The sequence below is a fragment of the Phyllostomus hastatus genome, unplaced genomic scaffold (genome assembly GCF_019186645.2).
Source record: "Phyllostomus hastatus isolate PE091 unplaced genomic scaffold, TTU_PhHast_1.1 phas_contig_524, whole genome shotgun sequence".
Lineage (NCBI taxonomy): Eukaryota > Metazoa > Chordata > Mammalia > Chiroptera > Phyllostomidae > Phyllostomus > Phyllostomus hastatus.
The window spans coordinates 872825-900159 of record NW_025333900.1 but is presented as its reverse complement, the minus strand read 5'-3'; the positions used below and the strand labels follow the sequence as shown (position 1 = coordinate 900159).

Below are 27335 nucleotides of genomic sequence, written 5' to 3'. Positions count from 1 at the left end.
CTACAGTCCAAAATATGTCTTCTGAGATAAAATCAAAGTGTCAGAAGAGCCGCATTTCTTCTGATGACTCTAGAGGAGACTTTGTTTCCTTGCCTTTTCCATCTACAGTCACCTACATTCCTTAATCCATGGCTTCTTCCTCCCAAATTTGTTGTACCATTAAATTCTAAAATGTTCCTTGGCATTTTCTATTCTAGACCAGGTCCACATTAGAAAGAGAAAATACAATTGCCACCAATGGCCAGGAAATGGTATTGGTAAAGAACTTGTCATATGACCCTGCAGGAGGTAGAGATCCACTAGGTGAGCCAATGATAGATGTATTAATGGTGTGCCACTGGAAAGGTCCTTTTTCAGAGCATTGTTCCAAGGCTCCTAAGCAAGAATGAAAATAGGATTATTTGTAGCATACACAGAATTACTTGGATATTTTTTCAGGTTTAATCACCTCAGTGTTATTTATGGACAATCCTCTTGGTTAAAACACATTCTAGCCATCCCTTTATTCATTCCATTCACTTCTTACTCTAAGGTAGGTTAGGCTCCCCAATGGCATTCACCTGAGAAATTCTGAGACGTAACATGAATGCTTAAAACTCAGCAGTGAAATTAGAAGCTAAACTCAGATATGGAAGCAGAATTAGCTCAGAACAATAAAGGCATCTTGCTCCTCAGGAAATCTTAAGATAAATAGAGGAGATGCTGATAATGAAATGCCAAAGGATTACCAATCCACTTAAGGTTTTATACAACTAGAACCATTCAGAGTGCCTGCTTTCTTAATCTCTTGAGAGCAAAAACCAAAATGGTGAAAGAATATCTTCTTTTCTGGAAAACTCCAATTCAGAGAACTTTCAACATGTGCTGTAGAGTAACTAGCTTTTACAATTCCATTATCCAGTGACTCTCTATCCATAGGACACTTTTTAAATAGAATACCAGCAGAAAATATATCCCAATTTCAAAATCAAGGTCAAAGGTTTTTTTTTTAATTTAAAGATTTTATTTATTTATTTTTTTAGAGAGGGAAGGAGGGAGAAAGAGAGAGAGAGAGAGAGAGACATCAATGTGCGGTTGCTGTGGGTCGTGGCCTGCAACCCAGGCATGTGCCCTGACTGGGAATTGAACCTGCGATGCTTTGGTTTGCAGCCCGCACTCAATCCACTGAGCTATGCCAGCCAGGGCAAGGTCAAAGGTTTTTACTGATCAGAAAATGTGTCTTGTCCTCTAAGAATTTAGTAGGAATTTGAATAGTTGAAATCATTTGGTGCCCTTGAGGGTTTGCTAGTGGGTCTCCTCCCCTCCTGTGATATAATTAATCCTCACTTCCATGGCAACCATGTGTAATACTACCAACGGGAAGAGTGACTTTACACTGGAGAATAACCAGAATGAAGAAACTCATTACAGAAGATTCTAAACCCCTCTGAAGTACTGAGAGAAAGAAACTCGAATCTTCGTGGATAGGAAACAGCTGATCTCAGAATAGAAGTGAAAATGCCCAAGAGCTGCCCAGTGAGTGAGTAGGTGGGAGAGCCTTCACTGTCACATTTGATTGGACACCCCCATTCTGATCAGAGGGCAGCACAGAAGAGCCGCTGGTGTGCTTCTAGTTGCTACATAATCCCACAGGCAGACACTCTGACAGCTTCAGAGTCCTGTCCTTGCCTTGAACAGGGAGCTGCTTTCAGGCTTTCAACCAACCTCCACATCTCTTTCCCTGGTCTCTTTATCTTCTCTGATGACAGAGCAGTCTCATGCTTAATTGGGAATTTGAGATGTCCAAGTCCTCTACCTGTCTTACCTCCAGGTCTTTGTGTTACCTACCACCTAGTAGACTATTTCTATAGGGTACTATCTAATCTTCTTGATGGTGACACCACTTGCCCATAGATCACACACGTGGATTTCTAACTCTCGGATGCTTTATGTCTAGTATTTTGAATTCTGAGCCCTTCCCTTCATTTCCCTCTTCCAATCCAATGGCCACATTCATTTACACAGAGGTACTTAATTGTCAACTTCTTCCTAAATCTCACCAACTCTTCAAACCTACCACCATCCTTACTTACTAAGCAACTTTGTTCTCTCTCTCTTTCATGTACTTGCTAGATTCATCCATTTTCTCTGAAATTTTACACTAGAGCAAAACTAAAGCAAAGTGAGAAAAGGCATACAGACAAGAAAAAGCTCTTTGTCTAGGGAGCTCATGCATGCTGAGGTGTGTGAGACAGAAATGACTGTCAGAGTCTGTTGGAGTGTGAGTAAAAGGTTTGCTCCAAGAGGGGACCCTGTTTCTATGCTCAGTGCTTTACACTGAGTGCCAAGTATATATGCACAGCCTTTTAACAGTGGACTGACATCTAAAAGTGCCCTGTATGTCACTAAAGAGCATCACCATTAACATAAAAATTTATAGGCATGTTGCTTCATACTCCATGTATACATTCAAAGAATCAGCCATCTAATTGTGGATATTTAAAACAGAATGAAAACCTGATGCTAAATACCAGGCCTGCAATCTGGGGCAATATGTTTTCAACCATTGCTTGAAAATGCTGTTTTTGCTGTTGTCTTAAGAACATATGATTATAACAGACAATAATGTGCCAATATTTCCCTTTCTTATCCATTTCATGCTTGACAATAAATATTCTTTGTAGTGATGATTGGCAGAGATACTAAAATACCTATCAAATAGTATTTAATAAAAGTCTTTTGTCTACAGTCAGCTCAGGGAGTTTAGTTTAAGGCTTATATGTAGGAACAGTTTAATTAATATGCATACTTTAACTGACATATTTTAAAATACTTGGTTAACCTAATAATGTCAGAGTTAGTAGCACAAAAATATCATGAGGATCACAGAAATTGTAAGCCTCATGAAAAAGGTGCTAAAGAAGTACTTGTTGAATATTTGACAAATGGAATACTGAGTTGCATGTCCAATGGAAGTGACATTTAACCTTGGTGACTTTTTTTTGAGGTGATGACTCTTAGAGCATGGTGCAGATAATGCAAGACATCTCCAGGTACAGGTCACTGAGAAATGAACCATCTTCGAATCATATTCTACTTTCACAAATGTCCTTTCACATGTGTTAAGGTTTTGGGGGGCTACAAAACTGAAAGGGGTAAATTATTAGGAAAACAGGTGCTGGAGCTTGATTTTAAAGTCAGATTTGGGTGAATGGAAGCAAAATTTCTTAGCTTTGTCTAAGTTGCAGAAATGATAGTATCAGGTGTTTTCTACAAGTTAATTTTTAATTTCATGAAAAGAATTCATTTCAGTACCAGAAAAACCCCAATTCTGGCCTAATTCCTGCCATTATCTTGCTATGTGATTTTGGAAAAGTTAATAGAACTCTCTGTGTACTGGGTTCCTTAAAATGGGTGTGTCAGTTTTAATTCTCAGAATGTTATTAGGAGCAAAGAAAATAATATGTTTGCAACATATAGTGCTTTCAGTGATACATAATGACCTGTGCCAAATTGCTGTCAACTTGAAATCACTATCACCCCTTCTTCAGTCTCCTCTGTGTAGTGCAAAGGAACCACACATGGCTCCCAGAATCCCTTTCTGCATGTGGTTCCAGATGATAGTCAGCCAATGAGAGGCATTCTCATGAGATGTGGCTGGAACAGAAGAATCCATTCTTCTCTAGTGGCAGGTGAGAATAGTTTAATGGGAAGACTCAGACACAAGGTCAGCAGCAGCTGCCGCCAAACATCTAGGCATCATTTTGTACTACAAGTTGCTAAGATCAATGGTGGCAGCTCCCAGAGACTTGAGGTTTGCCACAGCTTCTTTGCCAGCTCCCTGCAATCACCTCCTTCCAGCAGAAGTTTCCTGACTTTTACTGCCCTACCCTTTCCAACAGGTAGCTGCCTAAGCTCTAAAATCTTCCTCCTCAGAATGCCTTAATGGACTTCTGTGTTCCTGATGCACTGGTGAGTGATACATGACCATAAATTTCCTGCTCCTTCCAAATCATGCCCATGAACCTTGAAAAAGGGAGCAGAATTCTGAGTGACTTTGCTTCAGGCTGTAAAGTGGACCAGTAGCCTGAAACAAACACACAACCATCACAAGGCACCTACTATGTTGCTGTAAGATATTTCTAGAACTATTTTTAAATATTTGACTTATTGATAAGAAAGTAATGGAAATTCCCTCAAACTAAAAGAAAACAGAAGAGTATCTAACAAAGAGAGTGAGGTATAGGCAATATTTAAGAAGACAATCACTGATTGTTTCCTGGAATTTATGAAAAATTAATCCTCTGATTCAAAAGGTGCCCCCCAAAATGCCACCCAGGACAAAGGGCAGACATGTAGCCACTTGTATGACACTACATACATTTATTCAAAGAGAAGATCCAAGAAGCCGCCAATCTGGGATCCAGGCTTCAGAACTGCCTCCTCTATGAGAAGATGAGTTTCCCAAAAAGAAGTTACTGTTAGACTGATAGCTGATTTTTCAATAGCAACAAAGAAGCCAGGAGATGATTGAATAACAGCTTCAAAGTATTAAAGAAAAAAACTGCCAGCCTATTTACTCCCTGAAAGTATATGAACATATTTTCATACACACAAAAACAGACCATATCACCCACAGACCCTCAGCCATGGGAAATGCTGAAGGACGTACTTCAAAAAGATCTCACAAGGGAGGTCCAAGGTATCAAAAGCAGTGGCAAGTAATTTGCTCAACTTATGGTTACTTAGAAAAGGAATGCATTAAAATACTGAACATAAATGGGATGTATGAAATTAAGGTGTTCTAAAGTCTCCCTGGATTGCTGGTGGGGAGATGCTAGGGATAATGACATATTAGCCATTACCAAATTAAATAAACATGTTATAATGTCTAAAATAACCACATAGAAATAGAGTGCACTGCTTCTACGTTAGTAGAAGAGGAAAAGCTGAATAGGGGGAAAAAACTCATGAGAATTTGAATCCATGGTTAGAGGTTGTTTTAAAGAGTAGAGAAAAGCATGGGAACAGGCCCAGATATGGGGTAGATGCCGGTCCATGAATACAGGAAGGCCTTTATACAGGATTAAGTTACCTTTCTCTGGAAATATTTCTACTATTCTTGAAGGTGCAAAGCTCTAAATTATTCAATAACCTCTAATTGGGTTATTCCCATTAATCATGTAGTCAGACATGTAGGGCAAGTGGCAATATGGGAAAGTCAGGAAACATTTGAGAAGAAAATTCGAAGATTCTAAAGTACTCATTTCAAAGGGGTAGGCATAAACAAAGAGAACCAATGATTAAGTAGCCCATTTTATTCATCCCTTTATTCCAGACAAGAGCCCTGTTTCCTAAGGTTTATCTCATAGGCTACTATTGAGTAACACTGAATCATGATTATAGGTGAATTTGGTGAAGTGTTCTCTTTTCTAATCCTTGCAGCTGTCTCTGGTGGGGAGGCCTTTAGAGTTTTCTGGCAATTATGAAAAGGCTCTTGATCGTAAAGTGATCTCTTAAGGTGATCAAATTGCCTGCCTTCCGTGATTGGTAATGTAGCAATTAAGCACAAGTTTGTATTTCTTTATTTCCAGAGCACACTGTCTATGTGTTAATGTATAATTAAAGTTTCAAGGTTGGGTTTTAGAGTCCCTGAGATTGCTTGATTTGCTTTCTGGTTAATGTCAACATAGGAGTTCTGCACACAAATCTACACAGCAATCTGGGCCTACTGGTCAGAGAAGGTGTGAACTGCAGGTCCTAACTGTTAACTGGGATTTCCCTCATTGAGAAATTTAACCAGTAACCAGACACTCAGCTCTCCCCCAAGACACCTAATGACCCAAGAAGGAGACTTTGTTAACAGAGGTGGTGCTCCCCACCCCTCACCCCGCAATTTGCCACTTCCTTAAATTCTGGTAAATGATACTGAATTGTCTCTTAAACCTAAAGCTTCATTAGAAGCAGGATGGAAGCTTGCTGCTAAGTCACTTTTCTGGGACTTACTGTCTGGCATCCAGCCTTTTGAACTGCCTCCTTTATGAGGAGATGAAAGGAAAGACATGAAAAAGCACATGGCTTCTTTCTGCCACCTGAGGCAGGGGTGAACCTCAAGTTATAAATTCATTTTCTTGAGCCCTGCCCTGACTGTCACCAGGATTTGGAGGGCAGAGGGGTGGTTGTGGAGTTGGCTAATTAGTTTCCTTCATGACAGAGACATTGACATTCACACCACATGAAAAAGAATGTATGCCTCTCTGAATGGAACAGAGGCCAAGAGCATTGTTCCAAACCTATATGTATTATCTATACTTGCTCTGTTCATTCCTCTTATTCTGCTCACTAGTTGTTTCCATTATTGCAAATCCATGGCTTTTGTTTTTCCCCCCATCTTACTTAACTCTCAGAAGCATTCATCAGAGTAGTCCTCTTCCTCTTTGAAACTCTGATTTTCGGCTCTGTTAACGACACACTAACTAGTTTCTCTCCTACCTCAGTTTCTACTTGTGTCCTCTACTTGCCCTCTAAATGGTGGTTTTCTTCCAAGCTTGTCCTGGTCCACGTGCTTTGCCGGTATTCTTTTCCTAGAAGCACACATCCATCCCCCTGGATTTAATTCTATCAGTGTGCTGAGTCTGTCGTTCAGATCTCCTCTGAGTTTCAGACTTGCATCTCTGTCTACCTGACGTTGCTGTATCGGCCCATCTCTGAGTCAACTTGTCCAGAAGTGGACATGTAATACTCACTATCAAGCTGTCCTGGGCTTCTTCTTAAGAAAATGAGCCACCATTCTCCCCATTGCTCAAGACAAAAATCAGCATTGATCTTGCCACCTCCCTCCATCACACCACCCTTATATTCAACCAGTTAGCTAATCTTGTCCCTTCTACCTCCAAAGTACATAACAAATCTGTTCAGTTCCTAGTTCCATTGCCAATACTTGGTGTCTACCTTCACTTTCCCCATACAGCACCACTAAACTGGTCTCCCTGCTTCTATTCTCAACCTTCTCCTACAGCAACAAAGTACAGTTGTCCCTGAACAACTTGGATTTGAGTTGCATGAAGCCACTTATGCATAGACTTTTTTTTTTTTTCAGTCATTCCATGGTTGGGAGTTCATGGGTGCAGAGGGCTGACTATATACATTGAACATCAACAAATGTTGATATCCACAGGGGTCTTAGAACCAGTCCCCCACAGATACCAAAGGACAACTAAGTTATTGGGGTGTCAAAAGTTACATGTGAACTTTTGACTGTGGGGTGTGGGGTCATGTTAGCATCTCTAACCCCCGTGTTATTCAAGGGTCAACTGTAAATTGGAAAAGATCCTCCTTCCTATTACTCTACAGTATTAAAAACCAACCAGCTTAAGAATGACCTCCTCAGACTGGCCTTCCCTGACTACATTATTTAATGTTCCTCTATTTTTCTTCTGATGCATAGATACCTGTTCGTGTCCTTCAGAGCAACATGCCATAATTGATATTTGTGTAGTTTTTTACTTGTTTAAAGAAAATCTTGCTGATTAGACCACAAGGACTAAAAGGACAGGGACCATATTTGTTTTCCATTTAATCCCCAATCTAACACAGACCAGCATGGGGTAGGCACTTACTGAAAATTGCTGCATACAAGAATGAGTGAGGTCTTTATCTCTTATTACTCGGGTAGTTTCTCTGTGCCCTTGACTGATTCCAGAGTTCCTCATTAGGAGTGGAATGGGGTGTATTGAGGCCAGGGGACATTGAAGGTAAAGTAAGCCTTTAGTAGCCTTGCCTTAGAATCTGTGGCTGTCATTATATCTTTGATATTTTGAGGTGTTCTTTTGTAGAGAAAGTTGTAAGTGAGGAAATTTCAGAGAGAAAGTATTGGTCCCTTCAAATATCTATGGGGTTTTTAGTTGTTATATCAAAAATTATATATTAGTGACTGATTTATGTTAAAAAAGATGCAGAGTCATAGTAGTTGCACATATTTTGTGAAAGAAGAGATGATGTTTGTTCTGATTTTGACTGTGGCTCAAGGGTGGATGCTCTTCAGTAGAACCATTTCCAGGCTCCCACTTTCCTCTGTTACCACCATTCTTAGATCTAATTAGGTAACTGGGTACTCATGTAACCAAAGAGAATTCTAAAAAGCCATGAATTAAAGAAGAAAGGTGACAAAGATTGAAATAAGGAATAATAAACACTGGGCCTCAGAGGTAACCAGATGAAAGAAAGGTAGTCAAAGGAACCAGTTTAAAACAATAGCTTCTTTCTACTGTTGTTCAAGTACAGTTGTCTGCATTACCCCCCATGACTTCCCCCAACCCCAGCCATCTCCATCTCCCTCCCCTGATTGCTCCCCCTCCATTGGTTTTGTCCATGTGTCCTTTATAATTGTTCCTGAAAATCCTTTTCCTTTCCCCCCAATTATCCCCTCCTACCTTCCCTCTGGTGACTGTCAGTTTGTTCTTAATTTCAATGTCTCTGGTTATATTGCGTTTGCTTGTTTGTTTTGTTGATTAGGTTCCACTTAAAGGTGAGATCGCTTTTTATCATCGTGAAGTGTATGGAAGGTCAATTTCCCCATCCTCTTTATTGCTGGGCTAAAACTGGCCCTGAGAGATAATATCCAAACCAGGGTTCCTACTGATGGACAAAAAAGCTAGTAATGGGTTCATTAGTGTATGTATGTTAAAACTGAACCTGTTGTAGGTGGAAATCAAGCTCTTCCATGGGATTGCAAGGAAAACTTTCCAATAATCCATGCACGGGAGATTGTGATATGTCAAGGTTTATTCTAGTAGAAATATATTCCTGGGTTTCCAATGTCTCATTTCCTTCTATTCTGTATGGAAAAAGTCCAACTGTGTCTTCAGCAAGGCCAAAACAAAGACCAGTGTCCAGAGTTTCTGCTTCATACTAAAGCTTAGTCCTTTGGAGCCCACATGGTCTACCACAACGGCTGCTAGACCCGTATGGTCATGTGCTTCTGGGAAAGAGACAACACATGAACACATGGGTGCATGCAGTTCACTGAAATGAGGAGAGAGCTTCTTTGTTCATTTGAGATTATAACCAGGAGCTTTTTCAAAATAACCAATCAACTTCCCAAGCATTCATGGACTTTGGGTGGATTCACACCCCCTAGTTAGAATGACAGGCCTCTATGGTCCAGCACCTCCCCCTGTGCCCTGCAACAATCAGTACCAGAGTAGAGAAGGGAGGAGTGTTAATCCCCTTGGCAGAGCAATGATGATCCCCTGCGGTGTGAAGCTGTCACTTCCTGGTGAAGCAAACAGGTTCATGTGCCCCAGTTTACTAAGCTCAATGTCTAATTCACTTTGCTCTCTTTCTTATTAATTACTAGTTAACCTCCCACAGTAACAAATCCAGAAATGTGGAACTCCACCAATATTTGGTGGCTGCCATGGAACCTAACATTTTAACAGTTCAATAGTAATCAAGAGTTTTCTTATTCTGAGGGCAGAATGAAAAAAGCCTCATAAAAGCAGGGGAAATTTCAGGATTTCACTTCCCTCAGTAGGAATAGATTTACCAGTGAAAATTCACATTTGAAAACTAAAAACAAAATAAAAACTTTTGTGCTTCCCCCCCGCCCCCCACCGAGTTTGGAAACCAAAAAGCTCATCATTTCAGAAAGGTATTCTGAAGAGCTCTCTTACTATGGATTGGTTGGGAATAAAAGCTTGTGTGTTTTTGGTGTCTCTGTAAACATATCTAGGAACTCATAAAAGCCACAATTTACTATCCTGTGGTGAGAAGGAATTTTGTGACCTTTTAAGAAATTTTGTTGTTTTTCTCAAGAAGACCAGGATAAGGAAGTGAGCCAAATTTCTTGGCAATGGGAAGATTGTTTCAATGCCATAGGCTTGCATTCCCAGAAGTGTAGAGGGCTCTGTGCAAGCCAACTTGTCATCAACTTGTCCTGCATGTAAGTTCCTAAATTTTATAATTACAAACTTGTCTAGATTTCCACCCACCCTTAGGTTTTGTGGAACAGATGGCAATCGCAGCCATGGAAACATATCTGTGTTAACCTCCAAGCTTCCAGGGGCTCCAAGGTCCAAGTCTAAGAATACTGTGAGCAGGGAGTTGAAATCCAAATTTGTAGAGGACTGCACAGGAACACGTGGTGTCATTCTAGAAGGAAGAACAAGCAGTTTTGAACACAAGGAGCAAATTTCTGTGTGATTACCACAGTGTCCTTGTTTCTAAAACTGAGTGATGGGGGAGTGGTACTCATGTCTTAATATATTTCCTTGACATTTGACGATATCTTTCTCAAAATACTCTCTTTACTTCTTTATCTTACCTCCATATTTTCTGATTGCTCCTTGTCAATTATATTTGTAAGAGTTCTTTGCTCATCCCTTAAATGAGGGATTCTCAACTGGAATTCATTTTATTCTTCAGGGGTCACTTGGCAATATCTGGAGACAGTTTTGATTGTCACAACTAGGGGTGGATGGGTGCTCCTGATCTCCAGTAATTAGAAGCAAAGGTGCTGCTAAATATCCTACAATGCACAGACAGCTCCTACAACAACAAATTATCTATTCTACAACATCAATAGTGTGGAGGCTGAGAAATTCTGGCTTAACTATTGCTGTTCCACAGGGTTTGCTCCAAGATCCCTGTTTTTAAACTCATACTCTTTTAGGGCAATCTCATGTACTGCCACTAAAAAGAAAAGTCACATCTACACTCTGTTGGCTCCCAAATATTTTCTCCAGCTAAATTTCTCTTATGAGCACCAAACTCTTATCTATCATCCTACTTGGCATCTTCAGTTTCATGTCCAGCAAACAGCCTTTTTGTTGTTTTTTTTCTCAGCAAGAAAAAAAGCTCATAATTGAAAAAGTAGTCTAATATACAGTTGTCTATTTTTTAATAAAGGGGAATTGTTTTTTTATTGTTGTTCTCAAGTTTCTTTATTTTTTGTATGGCATTAATTTTTTTAAATATAGTTAATTGATTATGCTATTACAGTTCTATTTTTTCTCCCCTTTACTCTCCTTTGCCCTGCACAGCCCCTCCCACCTGCATTCCCCACCTCCTTAGTTCATGCCCATGGGTCGTACATGCAAGTTCTTAGGCTTTGACATTTCTTATATTATTCTTAACCTCCCCCTGTCAATTTTGTACCTACCATTTATGCTACTTATTCCCTGTACCTTTTCGTACAGGGAATAACTTTCCTCCTCCCCTTCCCCACTGATAATCCTCCATGTGATCTCCATTTCTGTGGTTCTGTTCCTGTTCTAGTTGTTTGCTTAGTTCATTTTTGTTTTTGTTTTTAGGTTCAGTTATTGATAGCTGTGAGTTTGTAGTCATCTTACTGTTCATATTTTTTATCTTCTTTTTTTCTTAGATAAGTAAGTCACCTTTACATTTCGTATAATAAGGGTTTGGTGATGATGAACTCCTTTAACTTGACCTTACCTGGGAAAGATTTTATCTGCTCTCCCATTCGAAATGACAGCTTTGCTGGATAGAGTCATCTTGGCTGTAGGTCCTTGCCTTTTATGACTTCAAATACTTCTTTCCAGCCCCTTCTTGCCTGTAAGGTTTCTCTTGAGAAATTAGCTGACAGTCTTATGAGAACTCTTTTGTAGGTAATTGTCTCCTTTTCTCTTGCTGCTTTTAAGATTCTCTCCTTATCTTTAATCTTGGGTAACTTAATTATGATGTGCCTTTGTGTGTGCTTCTTTGGGTCCAACTTCTTTGGGATTCTCTGAACTTCCTGGACTTTCTGGAAGTCTATTTCCTTTGCCAGATTAGGAAAGTTTCCCTTCATTATGTTTTCAAATAAATTTTCAATTTCTTGGTCTTCCTCTTCTTTTTCTGGCACCCCTATATTTCAGATGTTGGAATATTTAAAGTTGTCCCTGAGGTTCCTAAGCCTCTCCTCATTGTTTTGAATTCTTGTTTCTTCATTCTATTCTGGTTGAATGTTTCTTTCTTCCTTCTGGTTCACACCATTGATCTGAGTCCTGGTTTCTTTCCCATTACTGTTGGTACCCTGTACATTTTACTTTATTTCATTTTGCATAGCCTTCACTCCTTCCTATATTTTGCAACCATACTCAACCATTTCTGTGAGCATCTTGATTACCAGTGTTTTGAACTCTGCATCTGGTAGTTTGGCTATCTCTTCATTGCTTGGCTGTTTGTTTGTTTTTTCTGGACCTTTGATCTCTTCTTTCATTTGGACCATGTTGTTTTTGTCTTGGCATGCCTGTTATATAGTAAGGAGTGGAGTCTTGGGTATTCACCAGGGCAGGGTGACCCATGTCATTGTGTTGTAGGGCTGTATGTGGGAAGTTGTCCGAGAACAAACAATGTCACTTACTCTGCTCCCCGCCCACTTTCAGTCACTTACTCCACTACCCACAAGCAAATTGGGCCCTTCTGGTGCTGATTCTCAGGTGGATGGGCTTGTGTACACTCTAGGACCCTGTGGGCCTCCACAGTGAACTCTCCTGTGAGGCTGGGAGTTTCTCCTGTCACTTCAATCCCCACAGGTTTTTTCAGTCAGAGGTTTTGAGGCCTTATTTCCCTGTGCTGGAACCCTGGGTTGTATGGTCTGTCTTGCTCCTCAGTTGTTCCTCCTGATTTATCTACATGCAAATGTGGCATCACCCTGTCCTCCAGCTGCTGCCTTGCTACAAGTCTTCTCCACCCAGCTGCTAGTCTACACCCCTCCTACTGATCTGGATGAATGTTTCTTCTTTAACTCCTTGGTTGTTGGACTTCCATACAGTTCGATTTTCTGGAAGTTCTGGTTGTTTTTTGTTTTTTAAACTTGGTGGTGTCTTTCTTTTGGTTGTGTGAGGAGGCACAGCGTATCTACCTAAACCTCCATCTATGTTCTCAAATTTAAATATCAATAAAGGGGAAGTATAATTAACTTTTATTTTGAAAGAACAAAACACAACTTAGTGACACTCTATGAGATACTAAGACACAGTATGATATGACACAAAAGCTTTTGAAGAGAAACCCCTAAGTGTTTTAGATCAGAAAGATTTTTACCTAATGAGTGAAAGAGAAGTCGGTCTTTGCATTAAACAAGAAGCTGTGCTCTTTCATTGTGGACTCCAAGGGCTTGACCCAGGGTTACCTGTTGTTGTTTATCACTTTCAGAGGCTCCACTATATAATTCTTTAAAACTAGCCTAGCCCTAATTTTGCAGGGCTACAATACACATATAAGTTAATTTTTTTTTTATTTTTTTGAGTTCCAGGACCATATCTTACATACTTTTTAATGGCCTGATATGCTGAAATATAAATGCTTCTCATGAGATATTTAATAGATATTGAATGAGGGCATTTCCCAAGCATACTTCTCTTTTTCTTTTACCTCTAGATCCACCACCAGCCCTTTCATCCTCTATTGTTAAGCCCCCCACAGTGATCTTATGGGCCCCTCATGGAGCGTGACATATAGACTAATTCTAAATCAACCAACTATTTGCATTTGGGAATACCACCAGTGAGTAACTGTCATTCTAACACAACAGTGGGCAAGTCCCTTCAGAAGCACCCTGATGGGTTAGCAAGGGAAGGCTAGAAGCAGGAAGGAGAAAGTGTAGAAACAGGTTTGTCATGGGACCAGTCATGCGAGGAGTTTGGAACTTTGCCTTAGAGCTTGTGCTTACAGGATGCTTTCCTAAAATACTGTTATCTCCCAGGGAAACCAGCTGCCTACACATTCTGAGTCCTTTATGTACATCATGGTAAGATATCTGAGAGGAAGGGAGAGTGCCCTGAGAGATGGTGGCTCTAAAGCAAGAACAGATCCCTATGCTTCCTAAACTTTCTCTTTCTTGAAAAGAACAGTCTTCTTCCTCCAACTTGGAGCAGCTTTCTAAAGAGCTGCCCATCTGTCCCTGTCTTAAAAACAAGTCTCCATGTGTGCTATGTGGAGCCAGGCACAGAATCATAGAGGAAGGACGGATTACAGATTAATACAGAGGAGGGGTATAAGAAGATATTGAGCAAAAACTGGGAGATTTCTATCTGGCCCAATTTTGGAATGAAGGGCCAGACAGAGGCCAGTGAGCCCGAAGATCAACAAAAAATAGCCTCTGTTGCTTGCATATCTTTCAGCTTATGCAGGGTTGCCAGCTCCTGGATGGTGACCCCCCACCCTTTATTGAGTCTACAGTTTTATTACCATGATATAGGCACCCATGGGTTGTTCCCAGAAGTCACATTTTCTTGCAAGTTTCTCTGTGACATACAACACCCATTTTTCAGGATTTGGCATACAATCTATAGCCATTACAAAGGGTAAAGATGACCAGCCTAAAGTGGGACTGGCTCTGTGATTCTGCTGCTATGGACACAGCCCAATGTGCGACTGCCATGTCAGTTAAATCTGAACTGCAGCTGTTGTCTTCTCATACCAGGACACTGGATTGTCTTCTGAGGCTGAAAGAAGAACTCTCCCTTCTTCCCCTTCTACCTCATTCCATTGTTTTCTTGATTCATTCATTAATGCCACAGTTACTAAGTGGCCAGGGTAGGTTGAGCACCATGCTAGGCACTGGAGGTAAAATGGTAACAGCCTTAAGCTTTGAATTGTTTCTATCTATAAGGAAGGTTTGTCCAAAATTAGGTGAATGCAATAATGTGATGCTGTGAAGGGAATGAGCACAGGGAGGTTCAGCCATGCTGGGGAAGGGGACTGGAGTCTTCACATTCTGCCCTGGAGTCAGTGATCTCTAGGCTGAGTCCTGCACAGTAAGAAGAAGGTGTGAAGGCTGAGAGAAGAGAGGGATAAGTGTGTGGTGTATCAGTGGCGAGAGAGGGAACTATGGGTAGAGTGCAGAGTAATCAGAAGATAAGGACAGGGTGAAGGCTGTAGGTGGGGTGCTGGGAATGAAAGTAGGACAGGACAGTTTAGTAGATCATGAGGGACTTTGTAAGCCATGTCAAGGCTTAATTCTGCTTTGCAATACAAAGGTTTAAATGAAGAAAATCAGTCAAAAAACATTTATAAATCTGAGGGGGAGGGAAGTCCTGAAAAAGGAGAGGAGAACTTTGACCTCAAATTGCTTATCATTTAATTTAGAATAGTAGAAAAAGACATGAAACTGACTGCGTAAAAAATAAAACTGACTGTAATTAAGCAATGAAGAGTCCAGCATGGACCAAAAAAGCTATGAGGACAGATACATGATATGGCTGTGATGTGGATGTAGCATGGGCCCCAGAGGTAGCAGAAAGGGCCAGGTGCTCAGCTCCTAGAGGCAGGATGGTTTTCTTGATGAGAGTCCTTATCTGTAATAAAAGGCCACCAACATTACCATTGACTCTCTGAATTCCTCCATGCATTCAGATCTCTGTGTCATCAACAGTATAATACCTACACTTTTGGCTCTAAAAACAGAATAAAATACTGGCTGTTGTCTGACTCATAATTGGAACAAAAACAAATAAAAACACTCATGAAGGAAGTAGTATTTCTGGAGTCCTTCTACTGCTCTGATGATCAGAAAGCTACATAATTATACAATATTATCTCCTTACTGGCAGAATCTCCTTTAATACATTGTGTTTTATTTTTTTGCCTTGAGATTTTTATCATTTTATGGAAACCAGGCCTCTATTTTGCTATGACTTACTGTCCCTTACCTAGAATGCAAAAGTTAAATTTTATTTGATTAATTAGGCCTAATTAGTAGTAAAGATTAGTTTCCTTTTAAAAAAAGAATGGTGTATATTTCATCTCTTTCTTTTTATTCTGGATGTCTGGAAAGGTACTGATAAATTTGAATATCAGTAGTAGTAGACCAGCAAGCCTGTGGTTGGTGAATTTGTATTTCAGTATTCTTCTGGGTCCTAATTTTCTTTTATATCTTCTCATGCTAATATGTGTGCTTTTGGTTATAAGATGTCTCAAAGGTGGGTCTGGTTGGGAGAGATGAATTAAAAAATTAATGAGAAAAGAAAGGAATTCTGGGGAAAGAAATGGAATGAAGCACAAGGATAATGAAAAAACTAGTTTGAGTTGAAAGGAGGCAGCTCATTGAGATACTGTGGAAAATGGCAGAGGTATGAGCTTAGAGAAGGGGTATAGACAGGGGACTGAGGCAGCAGGGAACCAGAGAAGGTCTTTGAGCAATATGAAACTTGTTCTAGGAAGGTTGGTCAAATTGCAACATTGAGTATGTATTGTACCAAAATAGGGGAAAGGAATGAGTCAGTGATTACAGCAGGTGTGTAAGGGTGTTATTATTGCCAGAAAGAGTTAATTAGAGAGAGGGATTTGACTGCTTTCGAGAGGGAAGGAGAGAGGAGAAGAGGAGGAAGAGGCAGATGCTCTCCTGATTGTAGGCTCCTAAGATCCCAGATCTTTATTGTCTTACCTGTAACTGAATAGAATCTACACAGCCACTTCTTCACCAGGCTGGACACCATCAGAGACAACTAGGTTTCCAGTAGAAGAATGCTACCTTGAGATGTTGGCTAGATTACATATTAAGCCATAGGAAAACAGTATAGGAAGTAAAAAATCACTTGGAAACTCTCCTTAGAAGATTCAGAAAGTTATCATTTAACCACCTGTTTAATTCACACACAAGTTCATGAATAATGGCAGTCTTTTCTTCTTTGGCCCAATGGAGCACTCATTTCCCTTTCCAGGCCAGTGAAGACTATTTGTATTTCTTCAAACATTTTATTACGAAAACATTTTAACATAAAACACAGCTTAAAGAATTTTACAGTGAACATTTGCATTACCCACCACTTAGGTTCCATTATTAATAGTTTACTGTATTAGTCGTATACATCTATCCATCTGTAAATTCATTTTAATTTGGTGCATTTCAGGGTAACTACAAACATTACTACTCTGCAGTAAATAAAACTACTGGTTTTTAATTTCTGTTTTTGAATTTTTAGCAGGCTGGGCTGTGTCAGCTCACCTATATATAGATGATGTGGCTCTTCCTGTGCATGGTTTATCTTCCCAGTCCCTCTTCCCCAGGCATTTGAACATTGGCTCTTTAACTATAGTGGTGCTTAGCCTATTCACTTGAGTTCCTAGAACATGGAAAAGGGTATCTTTACAAATCCAATTATCTTCTACACTCTAGTATTTGAGGGGAGAAAAAAAGACCCTGCAAGTAGTATAGATGGGAGAGTGGAAAAAACTATTTTTCCCCCTAGAGATATAATAAATTTAGCCTGTGTCTACATTTCAGGGTTACTGTATGTCAGATTGACTTAACACAAACTTTATTTCACCTTTAACAACATAGGAGCTATAGAGAGTATAGATGGTAAGAGGCAGAAACTATAGTGAGGGAAGGTGGTAAGGAGTGAGGTAAAAGTTTTTAGCGGGCAAATGGATGGTATTTTCAAAATGAGAGATTACTTTACTAGGGTTTAAAATACAACTATTACTGCATGTAGTTTTTAAGCTTAAGGAACATGATCCAGCAGTATAATAACAAGCCTGTTAACGTGGCATTCTATTAAGGTTTGTTTTGCTTCCATTTTCACATGTCTTGTATTTACATTTAAGTTTTAATTAATGTTTTGACCATGTGTTTGGCCCTGAGATTTTGTGAAGGCTTTCATTTTTTAAATAAATTAAAAAGTGACATATTTAATATGTACTGGGCAAAAATATCCACCTTAACATCCCCAGAAATGAGATTTTGGTGCAATAAAATTTGATTTAAAACTTCATATGTATTGGTACCATACACAAAATACATTATTTTAGAGACTTGGGGAAAGGACATCAATTTGGGAAGAGCCAATGGAAGAAGTTAATTCTTGCCCCAGGTGTTGCCTAAAGAGGTGAAGGGAGAAGATGAGGCAAACATGAAGTGGACAACATTATGTAAGTTCTCTAGAAATGGCAGATGAATGAGCAAGTCTCTCAATGCCCAGTCCAAGAAGGCAGCTGCTGTTTTGTTTATCTTAGACAACACAAGAGCTAGTTCAACAAGAAAATGAAATAGAGGAAAAAGGCAGAGATCATAGTTTTAAATGCTCTTTGATTTTTAAAATGTGTAGGCTCCCTGAAATTTCTCTCACTGGAGAAAATTAAGTGTTCTTGTCTCAGAGGTAAGAGTGTGACCACCCTAGCCTTACTGCTTCAGTCCTTGGAGCCTGTATGACAGTGATGAGCTTTGGGCTCCACAGGTTATCTCAGTGATTAAGCCTGGCCTCTTGCACAAGAGCCAGGCAAATGCATCCGATTGTAGATTTAGGTTCATACACAGGAAGCTGTTTATAACAGCTACTTACCTACTGGTACAAGGTGAGTAAAAGTAAATGCTCATTACTTTCCATGTTGCCACTCATGTAACCTTGTAAGAATTTTCTATGGGCTAGTAAATTTTAGTACTTAACTATGAGGCTATTTTGCAACCAGGGAATAAAAAATGGCAATTATTCTACTAATGCTTAAATCAATATTTCATGCTTACATTTCTGTCTCCAAGATATTCAAATGGAAGTAGGCATTACACCAAGGACAGAGGAAAAGACATAATTTAGTAGAAAAGAATGGGAAAAGAACAACACTGTCCTTTTAACTAATGCTTTTAAAATGAGATATTTCAAGAAAAACCCACCAGAATGATGGCTTAATTGACCAGGAAAGATAGCTTCTTCTGTCCCTCTGTTTATGCATACTATTGTTTCAGCCCATGGTGTTTTGTTTACTTTGGAAGAAAATATTTTACCCCCTCTGAGATAATTAATTTTTGTCAGCTTCACTGTTTATAAGGGAAACTGAGAAACTGTTAATTGAAATACAGAATGAGTCACTGTTTTGAGCAATTTTTGGCAGCATTCTAATTTGTGTCAATCTCAGCCTAATTATTGAATTTTTTGGAAGTAGAAAGCATATTTGATTTTTCTCTTACTGATTTTTTTCTTCTTTTATAAAAAATACATATGTGCTGCCTGACAAAGTTTATATAATTTATATCAACATGAGGTGAAATACCTGTATGTTTGAAATACTAGGAGGTTTATTGTGTCATGCTTGGCTCCTCACAGTAGCTAAATATTTAGAAAACTCACAGAGTGTGGTCTTCCTCCTTTCCTCATTTCTACCCCAGCCCAACTAAAAAATGTGTTTCCTTTAAAGACCTTTTAGTGGGTATTAAGCCACAGTATATGGCCCATCACTAATGACACCAGTGAAATAAACTTCCCAGAAGTAATCAGGAAGAATTCATTTGGAAATCCAATTGGATGTCACTTGCAAAGGGCAGGCTCCTAAAAGAGGTAACCAGTCATGCATCCCAAAGTTATTTGTTGTAAAAGCATTAATCACCATGAACTCATTTTCCCTTAAAGCAAACACACTACATTGTTTCACAGGAATTCTGTTCCAAATGATCATTAATGTAGAGAGCAGAAGCTGCTGATTGTGGACAGGGTTAGTACAATCTGTCAGATCAATGGCCAGTGTAATGGTACTTTTAATAGTTGCTAATAGAAGTTGGATCTTTCCTGACTGTGGTAGAATGAAGGTGGATGGAGGGGCAGTGGCTTTGCTGAGCAGACAGCCCCATCTCTCACATCCTGAGGTGGCCTCTGGGTGAAAAGAGCATCCACGTCAGTCTCAGAACAGTGCCAGGGCTCCGAGGAGGCCATGGCTGGAAGCATAGGCACCAGCTGTGAGCTGAGGAGGGATGCATGGGATGGCTGGCCATGGGGACGTCTCTGCAACACACCCTACCTGCTTGTACACCACATTGTTCTGCAGGCTACGGGTCAGGGTGTGTCTGAGCACCAGGTACTGTGTACATCCCAGAACTTTGCCTTGCCCATTCCACATTGGGTCAGCAATGAGATGAAGGACAGTATCACAATAGGAGTGACAATCACAGCTACTGCTCATGAGAAGTCTCTTGAGCCAAGGAGCAGCCCTTTACGTACACTTACCTCAACTCTCAGAGCAGCACCCCTAAAACATGTGTATGATTTATTATCCCATTTCATATCTGAGGAAGCTGAAGCTCAGACAGATTCAGGAGCTAGCCCAAGGCCAGATTCGAAAGTGTGTGCTCTTAAACACCGTGTTCCTTTATTGGGGAGAGAGACAGAGAAGCTGTAGCCTAAAATCAAACCCAGAAAAGATGCCATGTATGGCAGTGGGGTCAGAGGTCTTTCTATTTGCATATTCAACTAGTCAGTATGTTCAGAGCCAACCTTGGACAAAGTGTATAAAAGGTATGGTTTGTCTGAAATCCTGTTTCTCTAGGCTTTGCTACTAAAATGTGGGTACTCAGGGCCTTTAAGAGGCCTAACTGCTCTGTGTTCCCAATAACAGCTTTAGTAGAGTCCCCCCAGGAGGCCCAGTAAATACTCTATACTTAAGGCTTGTTGCTTCTCATCCTACCCTTGCCATGTCAATACTTGTCTCATTTCCTGTCATGTAAGAATCCTGATCTCCTGAATGGCTGTACCTTAGCTAGGCCAGGCAAGGCCAGAGGAAGCTACCACCTCCTGGGGCTGGCTCTGAGCACAAGAACTGACAGCAAGGGCCATCCACAGCCAGTGCCCAGGGTTCCAGCAGCATGGCTGGGCATGGGAGCAGGGTGGCAAGGGCACTGTGATGTTCCTAAGTATTGAGTGACTTCCGTAGCCAAGGTGCTGACATAGCTGCCTCAGGGCTCAGGAGTGGGAAAGGGAATGGAGCTGGCAGGGAGAGGCTATGGATGCAAGAGAGATGAAAAAAGAATGACAGTTATAAATGTAAAAACTGTAAAATACATTATTTAGTATTCCCAGTAAGTGCAGAGTATGGCCGAAGTGCTCATTTAATATATTTAAAAAATGAAAGTACATTCACATAAACTCAAGTCACCTACCTTTCTCAGATCAGTTCCCATGACTAAGAGGGAAGCAGGCCTCAGTAGTCTTTCCATCTGAAAACACCACTATTACTAAAGGCTTATTTCCTTGATTACATTATTTTTTATAAAAGTAGTGTCAAGTGTTTGGAAGATGTGAGAAGGCAGATGGTGGTGAAGCAGAGGATGAAGCATAGAAGGAGTGGGGAGGACAGAGAGGGTTCTAGAGAGAGGCTCTCACACACACCACAGCACCGACCTCCCATCAACAGGATGGTTCCATAGGCCCAAGTGCAATGGAAACACAGAGACGGGCTAAGACGTGTTCTCTGACCCCCGAGATCTTACAAATGCACATCATAAGTGCTCAACTGCTGGCACAGGCTATAAATGCAATTGAATTGAATAAAAGATGTTAGCAAGAGGAAAATTCAGAGACAGCATCATGGAAGATTGCATAGGTTGTGAAGAGCATGGACCATGTGAATAAAGGGAGAGAAGACACATTTCACACAGTTGATGCATGAACAGAAGTCTGTCAGAAGGTGAAAGCAAGCATATTGGGTTCACATAAGGATGAAGGAAACAGCTTTGTTCCAGTGAAGGAGCGTGTGTGCGCACATTCATGTGTGTGTGCATGTGTGTTAGGAGAGGGAAGCAGCAGGCAGTAAGCAGAACAAGAGAGACAGAACTTTACAAAGAAACTTGGTAGCCAGACAAAGGAGTTTGGATCAATATGATAAGCAATAGAGAACCACTGTAGGTCCTTGGGCATCTGAAGGGCATGATCTCAGACAAGTTTTGGAAAGTTTCATCCAGTAGTTGTGGAAGAAGCTAGAGTGCTGGGGAAGAGAGAATGAAAAACACTAGGAAGCAAAGGTATCCTGATGTATCATTTGCCATCTTTTCTCCTCCAGCACACATTCATATTCCCCTTCTCACTGGTTGAAATCATCCTCAGGCCACACTGCTATCCAATGAAGAAGAAAGGACTCACCTTGTTGGCAGCTGCTAGCCTTGTTTACATTAGCAGGTAAGAATTGCTGAGAGAAAATCAACTTAGACTTGTACTTCAAGTCTCTGAGGAATATTCCAGAAAAATACTGTTCTGTTAGAGTGCCTTCATATTGAATTAATGGGGATTTTAGCCATCTTTAAATTTTGAGGTAAGAAGGACTTTTTTTTTTTTTTTTTGGTGCGCCATTCCTGGAAGTAGTGCAATACCAAGTGGATTCACAGAGTGGAGAAGCAAGCTCCTATTCCACCTCCTGGCTCCAAATATCCATTTAATATAATGTTCTCAGACACAGGGTGTGTCACGTATTAAACTGATAAGAACAGATCTTAAACTACACTTGATCTTAGCCAAAAGGCCAAGAAGCGATCAAGTAAGATTTTTATTGTTTGCTTTTGGTACACCTGGAAACATCACAGGCCAAAAAATGCACAGATGGGTACACAGCAAGGCCCAATTTCCTCTCTTTCTCATGCAGAACTCATCATTGCAAAGCTACACATGTTACTTCCCTCAAGAAAATGTTGATCTTTGGTTCCATTTCCAATTAGATATTTGAATAGCTGAATGATCCAAGGCATCTAAATATATTCCTTTTAAAAAGGCATTTGACAGGTTGAACATGATAGATTTGGCCCATTCCTGTTGCCTATATCATTATGGGTTTATTTGTATCAACATCTGGCACTAGAGCTCCTAAAGGGCATTTGGGCAATTGCCCAGGGGCCTGCAGAACAGGTAACAGGGTGCATGCAAGATCATTTTAGCAGCTGGTCTAGATTTTATCATTCAACCACCTGGTGACACTAATTGTCAGACATACTGCCCAGAGAGTGGAAAGCCCCTTTCCATTCTACAGCCTTCTTATTTACTCCGTGCTTTTGCTTTACTGAAAGATGCATGCCAAGCATAATGCCTACAGATCAGAAGCTAATCATGATGTTCTTTCTGTAGTCTAGACTCACATAAACTGTTCATATCTGACAATCTTGGTAATCCCCCAATCACTATGTGGGGGAATGTCTAACTAGGTACAGTACTCTGACAGAAGCCAGGTAGAGAACACATCCAAAGGGGCTTGGGCTCCAAGTGCCCACTCCATGGGCTTCATGAGCTTTTGTCTTAGAGCAACTAACCTTTGTGCCAGAACTCAGATGATGGTTTCTTCCTAGTGTTTCCTTCCCTTATGGGAAGCCTGCTCCTCCGTCTCTTCTGTGCTCCTCTTTCCCTGAGTGCCCAAAGTCTTTCTTGCTTCTCCTGTCTTAAGAAAAGTATTGCCCAGTAAATCTACCCCAAGATCCTAGTGATCTACACTGTTTTCCATCCTGGAGCCTTTGCATTTTAACAAATGTCATTTTAGACAATAAGGCTTATATTGGGAACCTACTGGTAATTGATATCTGGAGCACTGTGTTGGGAAGGACTCTGAGGTTCTACCAAAACAGAGTTGTGTTGTCTTTTAGCAATATCTGCCAATAGCATGAACATGGGGAGTAGCAGGATATGTGCCACATATATTTGCTAAGTCTGGCTTAACCAAAGAAATAAGTCTCTAAAGACGGAATACCTGGGATGGGGTGGGGAGAAGAAGGGTGGTAGCTGGTTAATTATGTACATGAATTTCCATACTACAATTGTTTTGTTTTGTTTTTCTGGTGGACCTTAATCTTATTTAGTCTTTCTTGCCAAGTGTGACTTTTGGAGTTTATATAGAAGAGAGTACTTTTGATCTATTATCTTTTTCTACCTAAAGACTTGGAAGTTGATCATTGATCTTCAGATCTGATCTCTGTTCTCTTTCTCCTCAGTAACCAACAAGGCACAAGAACACTCAAGTCCACTGGCACTTGGGGGGAAATTGTAGCAGCCCTAAAAGATGAGAAACAGTGGTTGAGAGGGTTTAACTTGTCAGTGCCTGATCGTGTGTTCTGACAATACAGAGAACTGGGTGGCTGGGGAGAAGAAGTGCAACAAGATGGGGTCAGGTGTAAGTACATGATATTCACATTTAATTATATTCACAGTGCCAAACACTCTGCTAAGATCCCAAGGATATAGCAATATACACAGTCCCATGCTACTTTCTGGGACTATCTGGGAGAGAGGAAAATATGCACACAATGGGAAGACAGGATGATGAGACTGTTAAAGGGGTAAACACAGGGTGCTGGGGGCTGCTGAGGACTGGCTTCTTAAGGAAGTAATGTCTAAGCTGAGACCCAAAGACTAATTAGGAATAAGTCAAAAGAGACATGGATGAGACCTTCAGGCTTAGGGATCAGCATCTGTGAAGGGCTGGAGGAGCTGAGTGTATGGCTGAATTGTGGGACATGGAAAAGCTAGATCATGAATTCACATTAATGAGTTTGGACTTTTAAACTGAGGGATTTTCTATGGGGAAGTTTTAAGCAGAGGAATGAAATGATGTGGCTTATGTAAGAAATATGATTAAAAAGTTGATTTTGGTCTAAGTGTGAAAGTTAAAGAGGAAAAAGATGAGGAGAACAGTAGTAGCACTTGTGAGACCTGTTGTTAGCCCACTGATCAAAGTATCAGTCAATTTCAGGTAGAATTATAGAAGGTGAGTCAGAGAAGGAGACTAAGAGATCATCTAGCACTGGAGACCTGAGACCTCAGTGGGTTAAATGACATGTCCAAGGTCATATAGCCAGGAAAATGAAAGCTGGGACTTAAATGCATTTCTATTTCCAAATCCAGTTCTCTTTCTACTCTATTCACATGGCCAGGTATATTTTCAGTTCACTGCATGTGCAAAACATATTCTGCTAAGTGCTGGAGGAGTTGGGTATGCAAAAAAGCTTAACATGGTCCCTGTTATCTAAAAGCTTTCAGGATGCTGTATCCAGAGCTGTGCTTGTGCTGTTAAAGTGATGTAATGGAGCAAGTGGAAGGAAGCACCAGCAGAAATGTGACTGGGTGGACCCCAGTGGTTTGGGATTTGGACCTCCTTATCATTAACAAAATAGTAAATCAGCATTTGGCCCATCGGGCCCCACTATTCCTAGAGTAAATCAAATACACCTGTATGTGAACATGTTATGCTGCACCATTGACTGAAGCTTCCTCACTTCTGTCCATTCCCTGGTTAAAGGGGCTTAGACTCTTTGCCACCTGCTGTCTCCACCCTTAAGGATCCAATGCTCTGGGGCCCATGAGCTCTCCTGGCCACAGATGGCCATCAACAAGCTCCACAAACTGTGAATATCCATGGAGATGTTTTAGAGAAGTAGCCGTGGATCAGCTGTTAGGCGTGCCTGTTTGGATGGTCAAATAGGGAAACGGTATAGCAGAAATGAGGTCAAGAATATGGGCTTGGGCCAGACAGAGCGTGAGAAACAAACACGAGTCTGAAAAACGGTAATAACTCTGAGCTAGGGAAGCATTTCACTGCAGAAATCACATCACAGTAACCTAAAAATAATTACTAAGACCGTGGGGACTGCCTTACATGTGGAACTTACTTTTTGTTATTTTTCAGATTGCAAAATTGGAGGGCTGGCTCCTAAGTGGGAAAATAAACCTCGCAAAGTAGTAATAACTGCAAATCTTTCATTTCCTATGGAAAGCATTAGTCACCTATAAATATGGTAGCTCACTCACTCCCCCCTTCTCTCTCACCTCAGAACACCTCAACTATCTCTCTCTGAGGCAGTGGTGAGGAGCAGGAAAATATAAATGTTCCTACTTCTGGCTCTTATTTATTCTTTTATTGAACAAATATTTCCATTAATACAGGGCTAGTCTTGCTGGGAAAAGCAAAGTTATATTAGGCCACCCCCCAGCCTACCAGGGGCATGTGCTTATTAATAAATGGAGATGAGCCATGCATACGAATTATAAGAGCAAACAGTGGGAAGTAATACAATGTCAGAACAAATACAAGGGGCCATAGAAACATGGAGGAGGAAATGATTGTGTCTTGCTGGGCAGTGTGGGAAAGGTGTGCATTGAATCTGAGCCCTAAAGGACTGACTGGATTGGAGCTTTTAAAAAATGGGAGAAAGTGAACAACACAGCATAGTCCCAAGACTAAGGGAGCACAGATCATATTAGAGGAAAGGTCAACAATTCACTGTAATTGGACCTCTTAGTGAAAGAGAATGACAGGCAATCACCCTGGAACTGCCCTCCTAAGGAGGCTTATGGATGGCAGGCTAGAGGCAGTTAGACATAGTTTAGACAATATGAGATCTGATTGTTGCTGTTGTTTGTTTATTTCTATGACATGGTGGTGGGAGTGAGAAGTATTCGCAACACAGCCAGAGACTCATGCTTTCAAAAGGTTCACTTGACCAGAGTGCTTAAAATGGATTGAAATGGCAAGGAATGGGAAGCAAAACAGAATAAAATAATATACAAATAAAAGTTATCTAGAATATTCTTTTCATCTAGTTTAATCACATTTCCTTATTCTTCATCCATGGTTATTTCATGGTTCCAGTGTCATCCCATGTCTGTGTGCTCAGAGCACCTTCTGCCTGTGCAGGTAGCCCAGTCCTCCAAGACCTCCATCTCTACAGAGTTCTAATAATCTTATGAGTGCTCACACATGCCCGTGTTGTACACAGCCCTGAAAACTGCTCTCCCACAGAGACTGTAGAGCCACAATACCTAGTCTTCTGAGCCCAACAGTTCCACTTGGCTCTGCTTTAAGGTTGGCATTCCACCCCCATGGCTAACAATGCCAACACTACCATGGTCTATTGCCTATTAGTCCCCTGTATTAGTAGAAAGAGAACAATACTGCTGGCCACTGCAACAGCCCCAGCTAACCCAAAGTATATCACCACCTTGCTCTTGGTGGACCAGAAATTTGCTGATGTCATAGGTATCTCTGCTAGTGTGTAATTGCAGGCCAAATGCAAGTGTTACAAAGATATGCAGCCATAACCCAGCCTTGGGGGAGATATTTTCAGAGTCACTTCTCAATAGCAGTTTGGAAGAGGTGAGAGGTGATTCCCTTCTTGTATTCTATGCTTACTCAGGGGAAGACCACAACAGAGCTGCCAGGGCCCCCAGGTTTAACAATCTAAATTAATGCACCCATTTACACATACATGCTTATACATACAGACTTCATACCCCCAGAATACCTTAAAAACTGCCAGAGGGCTGGACTAAGCTGAGTTCCAGGATCAGCCAGCCACCTTGCCAAGTCTAGCATCGACAATACCCTTCTACTCCCACTAGTGCCTTGTGTGAATTCTCTCCCAGAGCCACTGTTACCCTTTTCTGAAATATGGCCTCCTTCTGGGACCATCTAGATGCTCCATAGTTTCATAACCTCAAAATGGGGATCAGAATCCCAGCCCCATTTTTCCACAGGACTCCTTAGATGTCATGTAAATTTACATATGAAAATAAATGTAAAAATGCCACGCAACTCCCCTTGTCATCAACGTTTGGGGTCCAGACTAGCCAGCACATTGAAAAGGAGTGGTAGTGGAGGGCTAGGAGAAGCAGTGGTTA

General features: G+C 40.7%; 1 protein-coding gene and 1 non-coding gene across 3 annotated transcripts in view; one reads left to right on the top strand and one right to left on the bottom strand.

The window, feature by feature from the left end:
* Positions 1-27335, top strand: part of LOC123823936 (androgen dependent TFPI regulating protein) — an 85770-nt gene that overhangs the window by 45422 nt on the left and 13013 nt on the right. For both annotated transcript variants that reach the window (XM_045846991.1, XM_045846992.1), the window contains exon 5: positions 21748-21863. In XM_045846991.1, the coding sequence (XP_045702947.1) occupies positions 21748-21863 (116 nt within the window). The remainder of the gene's footprint in view (positions 1-21747; positions 21864-27335) is intronic.
* On the bottom strand, positions 22021-22215 carry LOC123824096. The gene has a single exon (XR_006786656.1). It is a non-coding gene; the product is annotated as a U2 spliceosomal RNA (small nuclear RNA).